Genomic DNA, 14,061 nt, shown 5'->3' on the forward strand with positions numbered 1-14,061 from the left:
TTTCAAAAACACAGGGTTTTCATCACAGTTGTCATAATGGTTCATGGAGACTAAAGGCTGTAACTTTGTGAATGTCTCTTTAGTGCCATCTAGTTGTCAGGTTATCAAGCATATTGTGATCCTGTAGTAGCCTTGCTAATTCATTCAGTGATTTTACTGAATGCACAGACTTCAAATAGAACAGAGCATATTACAGTTGTTTTCAAAAAGCTTGGAGATAAGAGAACTATCTATATAAAATGAAAATTGGACAGAATAACTTGCAAAACGATTTATTGGTGAGGAAATTTCTGATGATTTACACAAAGGGCATGTACACACTGCAGCCATTCAATAAACAGTTGTGTAAGACACCTTTTTAGAACATTGTTTTTTTGTATTGTTCATAGCTATAACAAAACTTTAAAAGCGTATTTGAGGGAAACACTGGTTAGTTTTAATCAATCGTTTAAAGATACATCTCCACTCACATGCTACAAACAGACTGGTGTATCATTTCATGGGACAAATATGAACTTAATAGAAAATCTTAATATCCTCTGATCACACACACAATATTGTAACAAACCCAATTATGTGCCAGTACTGAAATTAATCAGATATAAATCAAAGAATTGAGCAGTGGATTTTAAATTTTAAAAAGTAAGTTTTAAAAAACAGAAGTAAACCAAGATCAGACAATACCATGAAAATTATAGAACACACAGTTAACCTTCAAATTATGCATCACCCCAAACACAACCGTTTCATTTTTAATTGTCTAAACTTCATTCACTTATGGGAAGAGGTTTGCTCCCATTCTCTGCACAAGGACATAAAATGCTTCACTGTTAATCATTTGTGTTTATTATTCCTCTATGACAATAATATTTGCAACCTATCCACACATGTGCACATCCGTAGAGGAAGTCTAACCTCACTGTCTTTTCCAAACACTGTTTGACTCAACAATTCCCTTTTAGGAAATTAGTCAAACACTAAAACACACTTTAAAACATGTTCCTATTACACACTTGCTGACATTTAAATCTGAGACTTCAATTAGTCAAAAATAAAATACAGGGATCATGATTAACATCTGTTGAAGAAAAAAAAGAAAACAGCAACACACACATGTAATAATACTGAACGGTGATCAGTCCTAAGACCACATAGTAATAATAACAACAAGGTGCCAGGCCTCCCCCTTTGTACCCTCTACTGTGTCTAACACATACACCACAGGGGAAGGCCAGCACTTACTGCTGCAGCTTCATGTTACAACCCTGAGACACCAAAATGTGAACACAATGAATATGTAGTGCGAAGAAACATATATATATATATATAAAAGAAGAAAAGAAACTGCAACACACAGATATGATGATAGATAATTCTCAATACCAGAGGGAAATGTGTACCGTTTTGATTTCATACCTGACCTGCAGGGTTCCACAACCTCCAAAAAACTAATATGTATCAAACAAGTGGTTCTAGCCTAATCAACTGAAGAGGGAGAAAAATGTGAACACTCCCACACAATCACCCATAACATTGAGCTAGAAAGAATGGTTAAAAATAATTAAATAAATAAATCCCAAGCTACAAGTTGAGTAATGAACCTCAGAATGAATAAGGGTTTCTGTGAGTGAGATTTGCGTTTTAGAGAAACAGTCAAAAAAGACCAAACAATTTCCTATTTAGAGAAGAATGACATGCACTGCACACATTTTAGGATTGGTCAGTGTATTAAAATGTAGAATTATAGTCAGTCGTAAAAAAGAGAAGGGGGGGCATTTATAAAACCATGCTTGTAGATAAGATATTTGATTTTGTTCCAGCAGGGAGATATTGAGAAATCTCAATATCGTTCTGATATTCAGAACTTTCCCATGACCATAAATCAAGTGTTTATCATAATTTAAGGCTCCGCTTTCTTTCCATTATCTTTGCGGAACAGTACTGACTTCTTCATATAAAAATACAAAACAAATCTACATCAAAGCAAGTAATTATTTACACAGTATGTCAAAAGTGAATCTTCAGTATATACATTTCATTATCAAAAGAGCAAACCAAAATAGTTTGAATTGGAACAATTTAGGCTTTTTCGGTCAGACTGGAAGAAACAAGCAGCACAATGTTTTCCTGGTGAAAGGACTGCTCATGCAACAGGCTTGAGAACAGAGCGCAGTGAGCGCCCTTCCTTGGTGAGCTCTCTGGTGAAGCACATACAGGGCAGAGGGATGGCTTCCTCCCGACGAGCGATGGTGTTGAACTGGCACTTCTTCAGATGGTTGGCCATGCTGGAGATGTTGGCAAACTTCCACTCGTTCACCGTGCCGAAAGAGGTGCTGAATCGCCACACCTGATCAACAAAGTTCACGCACGTTGTTACATTTTCAACAAAGACCAAAAGAGAGGTTAGCGTACTCGTGTGTGTATGCGTGTCATAGACTTTGTGAATTGAACATTTGAGCGTCCTACCTTGTTGTTTATCTGCCACGAGGACGACCCGTCAGCACGTTGTTCCTTGTTCCACAGGAGGACCACCATTCCTCGAACCTGTAGCAGACTGCTACACACCTCCCTCATGGTCCGGGACACCCTGGACAGCTGGCAGAGGCTGAAGCCATCCAGGAAGCTGGCGACATACTGCAACAGCTCGAAGGGAAGGCTACTGAGGTGGTCGCACTGGGAGCCGAAGCGACAGGCATTTCTGGGGAGGGCGTTGTCGCGTTGCACTGATGGCAGGTCTGCCTGCACACCGAAGGCACCAAGGTGCCGGTCATGGATAATTCTGGAACCTTGCACGGATGGACAGAAACGTCTCTGGGAGTATGTGCAGCCGTAGTACGCCAGTGGACAACGATGCTCCATCCAGCCGTTGAGGCCAGCGTGGATGTCGCCGTGGACATTCTTGAAATGGGAGGAGAACTCATCCCGGCGGAAGAGCTGTCCACACACAAAGGTGAACATGGAGCGTTGCTTGGTTTGGTATCGGGCCACGCATTCCAGCACCAGATCCAGCCGGAGCGTGTGGAAGGGACTGGGGTTAGAGAGCTGCGGGCTGGCGTGGTCGCAGGCAGACGCCGAAGCAATGTCACCCACCATGGTGTTGGTGGCCAAGATGGCAGAGGGGAAGGAGAAAGTCTGTGTACCAAAGTCGATGCGGTAGCCGTCCACAAACCTGCTGTCGGAGATCCCCCTGCCCCCGGGAGAGTCCCCAAGACAGAAGAGGAGGGCTGCAGTTATCAGATCAATGCCGTGGAGACCCATGGGGTCTTCAGTGACTTCCAGGTCAGAGGTGTCCACGGCCTTGTCCTCCATCTTGGCTCGGAACAAGTAAGGGTCTGACAGAAGTGCCCGGCGCCCGTTAAATGTAAACAAACTCATTCCCCTAAGCACCTGCAGGTTCTGTAGCTTTCTTTCCAGCCATCTGTCTTCAATGTCAAGGGGCAGGTGCTGCAACACATTGTTTGGTACCAGATCAGGCAGCGGAATAGGAAAGTGAGGAGGGAGGGGTGGTGGGTGGGGCCTGGAGGGGCGGGGCCTAGAGGGATCAACACTCATGGAATGATAAGGCATATGCGGACGGATTTCAGAAGAACCGTTGAGTCCAGGGGAACTGTTGAGTTCAGAGGAACCGTTGATTCTAAGTCTCCTGTTCTCAGCCCTCTCTAGATCTATCTTGTCACGTCTCAAGTGATTGTGATCATTGCCATTGTGGAAGCCATTACAGAGTGGACCCTCTACAAGACCCATTACGTAATCCTTTTCCTCATCCTCCAGCCCTCCATCTTCATCATCTAAACAATCAATCAATTTATTTGGCTCTACCCAAGTGCTTACATCTTCCCCCTTCTCTGTCACAGTCGTACAGTCGACTCCCCCCACTGCGCCAAACTCACCATCTGATTCAGAGTCACTTTCCCTCATGTCTACATTCTTCAGATACTCAACATCCACGTAACAATCGCCGTGACTGTCGCTGTTCCCTCCATTACGCAACACCCCGTTTCTCTCACTCTTTCCTGCGCTTAAATTCCCGATGATCAAGTCAATTTCTTTCGCGTTCGAAAGAATGTCCAAGGCAGCCACCAAGCTCCTGCTCGTCTCCACGGAGGCAGAGTACAACTCGCCGTATGTCTCCTCCTCCATCTCCACCATCCCGTTCGAAACCACCGTCTCCGGAGCGCTCGAAACTAACGCCATTTTATCAATGTCCTCAACTGGTTTAATGTCACCGTTCTTCGACACCGTGGTCGTGACCCTGAGGGATTCTAGAAGCATCCTCTGGTCCTGCAGAGCCAGGGCCATGTCCAGCTGCTCCACCTCGTCAAAGTCTTTGCTTAAATTCTCATAGGACTGGCGGTCAGAGTAGCTCACAGGCCAGCGGTTCCACTCCATCGTGCAGCAAACCACACTCGCTGGGCATGTCTCGAGGTGCTCTGCCATCTTCATCCGGGGAATTGTGAAGGGGCATCCAAACCCAACATTTAGACAAGGCACTCTCTCTAAGGGGCACAGTAAACAATGTTCCTCTGCTTTGCACGCGTGGAAAACAGCGCCACAGACAAGATGGCAGCCGATGAGGTCACAGGAAACACCAGTCTCTGGTCTGGTCATGCATCTGCGATTAATACAGTTCAGGCAATGAGCATGTAAGTCCTCCATCTTCAAGTATTATTTTGTATTCCAAGTCCTGGAGGAGGTGTTCGCAGGCAAGGATGAATTGTTGTTGAACCTGAAGATAACACAAATAAAAGTTTATCCACATTAAAATGCTTTGCCTTAAAGTCCGTTGGAAAGAAACAAAATGATTCACTTGCACTTGTGACTAGGTATGCTGTGACACTACCTCATGGAAAAACATGTAAATATGGGTCAAGTACCACACGAGGTAAGGAAGCCTTGTGCCACAAAACAGGCATCACATTCTGTAACTTAGCGCCTGATGTGGCCTCAGAGAGTCTGTTTACTAAACCTCTAGTCTAAGCCGCCACGGGACATTTCACAACAAGACTTCTTGGGTTACACAGTCACAACCAGACCCGGGGAAGATGACCTTTAACCTTGGTCTCTCAGAAGCCGCAGCCACTTGACGAAGATTGATGGCAACAAAAACTCGAAAATGTTTCATAAACAACATCGGCCAAGCAGGATGGCTTTAACTGTCTGACAGTCGTGACACAGCTTTTAGGATGCAAATCTGGTCTTGACTGGGCATGACGAGGCTGTCTTGGACAGGACCTTGTTTTGGACAACTATAAATACACAGGATATCAATTTACTTACAACTTATTCACCAGAGAAATGGGTTTGGCATTAATCATTGTTAGCACCGTCATTTGTAACCATATAACTATATGAACGTGGCTAACTAAATCTCGCAAACATAACAAAAACAACAGCCATGAAGCCAACTGTAGAGCTGCAGCTAACTATTTAAGTCTAGTCTCCGTGTAAATAACTTACTTGAAAATCCAAAGCTACAGATGTAGCTAGCTCTAGCTAGCAGCTAACAAGTTCGCATTCACCTTCATTGCTATCTACCATATAACCACACAAAGGAGACCTGGCAAGGGGTATGTTGCTAGTTGACAATGGACGGACTTGTATACAACTTAAGTAGCATTACCAATGGCTAACACGAGAGTATAGCTGCCTTGAGCAAAGTAGCAAACCAACTAGCAAATAACACTAGCACTAGTTTGGCTGTCGCACAAAACTGTTCATCTAGCTAGCGGCGTAGTTAGCTGGACTACTCACCTTTAAAAAACGACCAAATCCTGTTTTGTATTTATCCCTATCCTTAAACGAACACGTTTACTATAAGAAAACTGTTGCGTAGCCAAAACAATGGTTAACATCAACAGATATTCACGACTCCTAATGCCTGTAGTCGGTTGGCGTATATGCGGTGTTGCAAGCTAGTAGCAGGTTACAAGTGGGGCGCTAGAGTATTGCGTCATCATGCAGCGGAACAGCGGATTGGCGTATGATAAGACTGAAAATAGAATGAGCTGGGGAATACCCTTGCAATATTTTTACATCTCACAATATGTTCGGCGCATTTCATAGTTGAACATGAAACAGTATTCCATCGCAATTCATGAATGAATAAGCAATGGAAATATATTTTTATTTACCTTTCATACAAAAACATTGAAACTATACTACAGATTTATCACAAAACACAATCTTTCAAGTATTAAACACAGATATTTTATTTACATAAAAAAATTTGACCATCACCATCCACAATATAATACTTATACTGCAGTATGTGTGTGTGTGTGTGTGTGTGTGTGTGTGTGTGTGTGTGTGTGTGTGTGTGTGTAGGGGCCCAAGAGGATTGTTGACACACGCCTTTCAGGTTATGTCGACATACGTTCTTTAAGACTTCTAAGACTGGGGGTGTTAGCCAGACAGGGCTCAGGATGCCACCTCAGTGATGTGGTGAATGTTAGACAGAGTTAGCTGAGCCTCCTGGGCTGGGTAGGAGCGTCTGGAACGTAGCCAGAGCCTTCCAAACACCCCAGTGACCAGCAGCAGGACCAGCAGCAGGACCAGCAGCAGCCCTCCCAGGGGACAAACGTCTCCACTGACAGGATACCTCCAGCATCTGCAATGCATTAAAAATAGAAGAGGCTTTCAGCCGGGCAGTGTTCCGACGTACGTCAAGGCCTTCTTTCTGTGAATGATGACTTGTTATGATAACCTTGCCGCACATAAGGCGGACAATGTTTTGAATGTCTCAAAGTAAATATGAGTAATGAACAAATAAGGGCATTGTTAGGTTTGTCTAAGTAGACTGTAAGTCAAAAGCAGTCACTAAATACATACTCAAACTGGGCTGGTCACTTTCAGGGAGCAGTCGTCTGATTGGTCCATAGGAAACCGTGTGGGACAGTGGGATATCTCTCCTAGTCCGCACATATCCATCTTCACTAGAGCAGTTCTGTCATATAAACGGTAGAATTGAAATGTTTTGAATAGAATAGAACACAACATAACGGAATAGAAAGAAAATGCAATAAACTGAAATGGAAAATAGAACATTATTATTCTATTCTTTTTATTACATAGTATTTGCAACAGTAATAGCTGTACTACTGTAGGGTTATTAAGTCTTTAGAATAAGCCAGTCCCCAGACGCTAAGCCTTCACTTAATCACACAAGTCGTCAAATCTCATTTGAACTGTTCATTGAGTCCCAGGTACGAGGAGAGGAAGTGAGCTCGCTCACTCACAGGCTGGCAGGCTCCCAGGGTGTTGTGACAGATCTGGACGTTGCAGTGGAGGAAGATGTCGGTGTAAGAGCTGCCCACAAACTTGAACATTTGTATCCTGAACATGGCCTCTGGACCCTGGCCATTCCTCAGCACTGTCAGCATCTGTTCGTTTGACAGCACCGGGCAGCTGAGAGAGAGAGAGAGAGAGAGAGAGAGAGAGAGAGAGAGAGAGACAGACAGAGAGAAAGAAAGAGCACTGTTCAGCACAGCCTGATTGAGAGTGTGTGTGATGTATCGCTCTAGACTAGATGACTTATGGTGTATTAGGGAAGGCGATACTGAAAACTCAATGGCTATTTCTTGGGTGTCAACAAGAGAAACATATTACTCATATCTGACATTTTGACCGAGCAAACATTTGAATGTTTAAAAAGAACTGCTGACAGCACAGAAGAGATGGATTTGTTTTTTTTCTCTTAAAGTACACTAGAATGTATTCCATTGTCATGCTGTTGCTAACAGTACAACATACTTCCTAGTTGTCAAGGACATGCACAGCTGTTGAGCTGAAACACATACGGTAAAGACGAGGGGGGGGGGGGTCACATGACTAGACATGAAAGCTGTGTTGCAAGCTCGCTTAGACACTTGCTCTTATTTCAGATCTCAACAGCAATCACTGTGGAGACTGAACAGCTGGGTTGAAATGACTAAAAACAGACAATTTATGAACTGTCCCTGTATGAACTTAGTCTAATTTATCCAGCCAGAACCCAGATATACACCTGTTGAAACTAAACATTTGTCACTTTATCATTTGTCACAATATCAGCACTTACTTGTTATGGCAGAGCCAATGTCAATAACTCTTTACCACTCATATCATATCCATGACATTTGACAGTTTTTCTTTTAGTAGATGCTTTTGTCCCATATAAGTACCAGGGTTTCCCGCAGAACTTTGCAGTTAAGGCGGCCGCCTAAGCAACACACGCCTGCCGCCTTAACTACGTTGTCGTAAAAAAAAAAAAATTAGGAGCGATATCTGCCGTGCTTCTCTTGTTTTCTCCCTTTCATTCCAAACCGTGACCAACGCCAGACTCCCTTCTCGGCAGAACGTATTTGAGGAAAAACTTTGCCCCCCCCTGCAGGCAAACCCCACTTTACCACATTAACTAGTGGGAGTCAGGTGGCTGAGCGGTGAGGGAATCGGGCTAGTAATCCGAAGGTTGCCAGTTCGATTCCCGGTCATGCCAACTGATGTTGTGTCCTTGGGCAAGGCACTTCACCCTACTTGCTGTACTTACTGTAAGTCGCTCTGGATAAGAGCGTCTGCTAAATGACTAAATGTAACTAACACATTTTCTGTGGGAAACCCTGGGTACATCAGATAATCAAGGATCAGAAGTGCATAGTTCTAACAGAAGGGTTAGAGTCAAGAAACGGGCTGTATTTTAACAGTGCGTGTGATTATACATACAACCAACCTGTCCTTGATGAAGGTGTACTGGATGTTACTGTAGGGGTCCTTGGTTGGTGTGGCCCAGCATCTGTCCACACGCAGCATCAGATGAGCAGGGACCTAGGTGAGACACAGAGGTCAGCGCCCTCGGGATTAGGAACGTGACTGTTAGGCACTAAGGACAGTCAGCTGATGTCTTTCATAGTTGTGGTTTTGTAGGGCAGAGGAGGAAGGCACAGGACTAGGAATGCGTATTGATAAGATTTTAATGATGCCGACTCCTTATCAATTCGTTTCCTTATCGATTCTCTTATCGATTCTCCCCTCTACAGCCAACTAGGTCTGTGCGTCCTGCACCCCCCCCACACACACACTCGTTCTAAACTAATTTCTCAAACTGGCTTTGACTGGCTCTGAAATGAGCTAATACCTACCACTTCTAGGCCTCTTCAGGCCTCTGTTTTCAAAACTAAATCTAGTCGGACATAGAAACTTTCAGTTTCCTTGTGTTCAAGCTTCTATTACTCAACACCAGTAGGATTTACAGGGGTCCTAACAGGGGAAATAACTTCAGTGTCACCTTTCAAAAGAGACCATTTACATGCATGTACTCCAAATGGTTCAACAACAGCTTTCAACGTACTTTGGGTATGTTGTTTAGGCGTTTTCAGGCACATTTAACAGGACTATTAAAAGGTTAAACAATTAAAATGCTAAATTTAATAATGGATTAAAAATCGATATGCTCAGTTTAATAATGGGACACGCGAACGTCTGCTGATAACACACGCCGCCCCGATAACGTGAAATGATCAATAAGATCAATACTAATGGGAGACGAATGCCGGAGCTAAAATGTATGCTTCAAACGACGGGACAGAAGATAACTAGATCGACTACACACAATAAAGGCAAATTGCTTTACACAGTAACAAGTGGTTGTGATCACTTTTGAGCAGTTTAGCTTTACCTTAGATAGTTGGAGATGAAGCGCGAACGTTAGCTGCGCTGCTGCATGCATGACATGACGTTCCAGTAACTTCATTCCATGCTGTGTGTTCAAATGCTTCTTCATATTTGTAATATTTCCTCCCTTCCACGAAATAGACTTTTTACACGTGGCGTTGTTGTCATTTTGTCGTGTGAAATACAACCAAACTTTAGAACGCTTCTTCCTAGTTGCCATGTTTGCTGCAATCTGTCTGAATAAACTATAAAAGTTCGTGAATGCGCAATGGCACAGAGAATCGTTAACAGAATCGTTAAAGGAATTTTGCTAACAATTCCAAGGAATCGATTCACTGGGAACCGGTTCTAAACAAGAACAGGTTCTCGATACCCATCCCTACACAGGACACATTAAGAAATAAGCATATTGGTATTTAAAGAGGATCCGATTTGAATGGGAGAGAGGTGCCTGAAATGTTTATTTTCCCATTTTCAAATGAGATTACTGACAGGTTTGGGAAGCACAGTTTGGGATGCACAGATTAGGAATCACAGTCTTTCAGTGAGGAAAGTAAACAACAGTGGGGGAGGAGAGGAGGGGGGCAGAGGATTCTGGGAAGACAAGGCAGGAACATCAACAGGCGATATACAAGACCTCGTTTTTACGACGACCAAAGGGGTAGAGCTGGGGTGTAGGAGAACACATTGAGCTGTGGAGATATCGTAATACAGAGAGTAAGGGAGGGAAGGGGGGGGGGGGCTGGGGGGTGAGAGGAGAAAGAGAGAAGTGAGAGTGCCAAAGTTGTAACTACGTCGCAGGACGTAGTTACGTGTACACGTAGTTACGTATACACTGACGGCAGTTCTCGATAAGAGAGGGGAGCAGAGGTCTGGCACTCAGGTTACCTCCATGACAGGACACAGTGTTTGGTTACTCACGTATCCACTCCTACTACATGCTTACATGTCTTTCCACTCAAAGGTAAGAGTTGAACGAAAGTGGATGACGAACCATGAAAACTTTCACATATATGTCATCCTCCAGCGTCAGGGAGGGAACCGTCATCCATTTGTCCTCAAAGGCTTCGTCCTTATACAAAAGCATAGACACTGAGAAGTTCCCATCTTCTGTGTTCAGTGTAATTGTTCTGTGAATACACCAAAACTATTAGTATCGTTTTAATACAAATATGTGTATAATAATAGTTTTTGTTGTGAATATGTAGTAATTATGGTAATGATTGTAAATATGAATACAAAACAAATATCACCACCTGATTACAGACATGACATATTTATATATTTAGATTGAACTGAAACCCATATCTTACCTCACGTCCACACGAATCATGTTTTCACCATTGGGCTGCTGGACCATGTAGTTCAGTGGGTAGCGGCACACAAATGTGATGTTGATGTAGTTCCTTGTGACCACATATGAGTCATTATTGCGTATGGTGTTTAAGAACATGATATGGGTATCATCTGAGGCCTGCGGAGGGAAGAAATAAATCAGGAAAACAATGTTCATGAGGGGAGACCAACAGACACTCGTAGTACTGAAAACATCTACCCAAGGTTAATTGAGTCACTTTGAAAAGCAAAGTGGTTGTCATGACGTTGCAAGTAACCATGACAGAGGTGTTAGGGAACTTAATAGGTTGACAGACGATTCTGCCTTCACCGAAAGCTTTCAATATGGAGCTCCGGTTTCCCAAATCCACCTATAACTTTGACAGCATTAATCTCTTCAGCCACATACAAAAACAACAAAGTGAGTCATCCAACTCAGCGTTAAGCAACAGGCTACTGACGCAGATAAAACAATAAAGTCAGTCAGATGAAAAGACTGCGACTGGGTTGTGTCCGTGTCCTGTTGAGAGCCACAGAGGACGGGTTCCATCAACATTGAAGCAGGATAAATTGCGGTGCCCTAACTGTGGAGAAAGGTTTTACTACCCTTCAGTAAACACACCACCCCCTACTATGGCCACCACTGGGGCTTGGTTCAACATCAAGACAACAGCTACTTAACACTGAAGGGAATACCAACACAGCTCCATTGATACTTGCAGGACCTCTTGGGTAACTTCACACCAAGCTATAACAAATATTACTATCTTTTTTAAGTCATGCTTTTAGATAACAGAAACACAATATAGTTTAAACGTAGTTCAAGTTTATTTTACGTTACTGAACTCAAAGCATGGATCGTCTCCTTTTAATTTTCCTGGGTTCGGCTCTCAAGGTGAAAAGTACTTTGGTAACTAGGCATTCCCTTCCTTTAGCAACAGAATTTCATCCAAAGCAGGCTTTACTTTCTCCTGACTGGTATGCAGAAGCCTTATAAAACTGTGGAGGACAGAGAGATTTTCTCCCCCTCAAAGCTGTGTTAACCTTTTGTGCACTTAACAAGACATGCCCCTATGCATTCTAAGTAAGCATTTCAATGACACTCATGGTCTGAAGTACAGATTTATACCACACCAAAATTAAAACAGTCCTCAGAACCGAGCAGGCCCTATGTGAGAAGGCCAGTGGACAAAATAAGTGGCGATGACAAAGTCGGCCAGTGAATTACGGTCTGGCCATTCACAGGGCCTGAAAACACGATCATCTCAATGTAAATCCTGATAATTTAGAGCAGAAAGGCCATTGAGGCACCCCTTACTGCTTTGTATAAAAAAATCCAATGCTCTGAGAGGAAAAGGAACAACACAACCCTTCTCTTGAAATATACGCCAACCCCCACCCCCCTTCTGTGTGCGCGCCTCTTTCGCTCCCCGTTCTGTCTACGTCTTTCTGCATACCATGAGCTAATTTCATTGTAGAAACCTAGAAACTGAGGTCCACACAGCACACATTGATGAGGAAAAACACAGTGTTCCTTTCAACCAGTTTTGCTAGTTATTTTTAGCATGATGCAAAGACCTAATTACCTCATCCAATTAATCCCTTTTTTTGGTGGCACAAAGGAGTTAAGGGAGGTCCTAGAAAGAGCCAAACGGAGGACCAGTTCCCACAACAACTGAACACATCGTAAAATTAAATAATTTATTGTCATGGCGATTTTATGTCGCCACTAAAAGAGGATTCCAACTGTAGTTTGTCTCCATGTTAGCAGTTCTAATGTCTTTTCTCCTTTGTCAACGGACAGAGTTCAAATGTACACTTTGATTGCTTAAACACCTAATTCTTCCATACTTGCTGTGACCAAGCAACCGTGAAATGTACAATGTAATCACCACAGAAACGCCATGACTCATTACCATGATGGTCCCACAGTCGGAGAGATTTGTCTTGATGCTAAAGACATAATTGTCCTTAATCTCAACGCCACGGCAGTCAGGGTCATTTAAGTGCAAATCCCAAACCTAAAAAAGAATAAAAACATCCAAATAAGACACAACAAAACAACTGCACTTTCACCTCAATGTTGCTGAGCTTCCAGCTATTACTTTTGTATTTTGTGTTCAAATGAAGAGAAAGATGATATTGACTTACGTAAACTGGTGGCACTTTATTGATAAAAAAGGCACTTGGAATGACAACCTCCATCTGGTCATTGGTACAGATGACAGTTTCATTGAGCTCTGGGAGAAAAGGAAGTGTTATTAATTCAGAATCAGTCTAGACTGATTCTGAGACCGATTCTGAATTAACAGTATTTCCTATCAATACTGGATGCATTTTACACAGTCTTCGTATTAGTTTGTAATATAGTTGTTTCACATCTGTTACACTTTATACACTACATAGTTGTACTGTAAGGACATCTATAAAACCTTGATAACAAATCCATGAATTTAATTCAGAAATACACATCAGGTTTAATGGCAGAAATCAGTATGTTTTCACAGCTACACTGTAGAATGTCTGTCTAAATGGTGCTGAAACCTGGAGCTGATAGATCCATGAGGTAAACTCACCCTCCTCCTCCGACTCCAGGTAAACAGTTGAGGTGACAGTCCCTAGAAAGAAGAGCAACCACGCAAACACCAGGCTGGCAGGTGTCATCTTTGAACAAGTCTCCCTCTAGCTTCTCTGCGGCCAAACACTTCAGATACTCTGCAGCTTCCTTTTGGCCCTTCTCCTCGTCAAACCTGTGAATCTTCTGACCTATTCACCACAGTGAGTTGTCACCTCGAGATGTAGTGCCCCCACTCGCTCCGACCCTCGAAACACAGGTCTAATGAACTGGGAGCCTCCCTCCTGCCCTAAAACATCAGCTTGAATGATGTCTCCCCCAACAATGAGATTCCACACATGAATAGGGGGGACAAGGGGAGTCCAAGGTAACACACATACAAGCGGGCAATAGTAGAAACACCCCCTTAGTAAACACCCCACAACTCTGTCTTACTACAGAGAACAAGGAGTCTGCTTAGCATGCAGAGACAGACAATGCAACAGGGGAGGATTTCAGTTTTGTCT

The 14,061-nt window shown here is 43.2% G+C and overlaps 2 protein-coding genes across 3 annotated transcripts; both read right to left on the reverse strand.

Moving 5' to 3' along the window:
* Positions 1–256: 256 nt before the first annotated feature.
* fbxo30a (F-box protein 30a) lies at positions 257–5,912 on the reverse strand. 2 transcript variants are annotated; one of them, XM_062469384.1, is made up of 3 exons: positions 5,752–5,912; positions 2,467–4,726; positions 257–2,347 (listed from the first exon to the last, which is right to left on the reverse strand). In XM_062469384.1, exons 2-3 carry the CDS (start codon positions 4,654–4,656, stop codon positions 2,144–2,146), a joined length of 2,394 nt encoding a protein of 797 aa, XP_062325368.1. In that variant the 5' UTR covers positions 4,657–4,726; positions 5,752–5,912; the 3' UTR covers positions 257–2,143. The 2 variants fall into 2 exon arrangements, with proteins under 2 accessions (XP_062325368.1, XP_062325367.1); XM_062469383.1 differs by lacking the exon at positions 5,752–5,912 and having other exon boundaries at positions 2,467–4,790.
* A 391-nt stretch (positions 5,913–6,303) lies between these two features.
* si:dkeyp-110a12.4 (pancreatic secretory granule membrane major glycoprotein GP2) lies at positions 6,304–13,857 on the reverse strand. Its single transcript, XM_062469211.1, has 9 exons — positions 13,557–13,857; positions 13,132–13,220; positions 12,897–13,001; positions 10,959–11,119; positions 10,640–10,775; positions 8,705–8,799; positions 7,236–7,404; positions 6,829–6,943; positions 6,304–6,607 (listed from the first exon to the last, which is right to left on the reverse strand). Exons 1-9 carry the CDS (start codon positions 13,642–13,644, stop codon positions 6,459–6,461), a joined length of 1,107 nt encoding a protein of 368 aa, XP_062325195.1. The 5' UTR covers positions 13,645–13,857; the 3' UTR covers positions 6,304–6,458.
* Positions 13,858–14,061: the final 204 nt, after the last annotated feature.

The sequence above is a fragment of the Osmerus eperlanus genome, chromosome 9, assembly GCF_963692335.1.
Source record: "Osmerus eperlanus chromosome 9, fOsmEpe2.1, whole genome shotgun sequence".
In the NCBI taxonomy this organism is placed as follows: Eukaryota; Metazoa; Chordata; class Actinopteri; order Osmeriformes; family Osmeridae; genus Osmerus; species Osmerus eperlanus.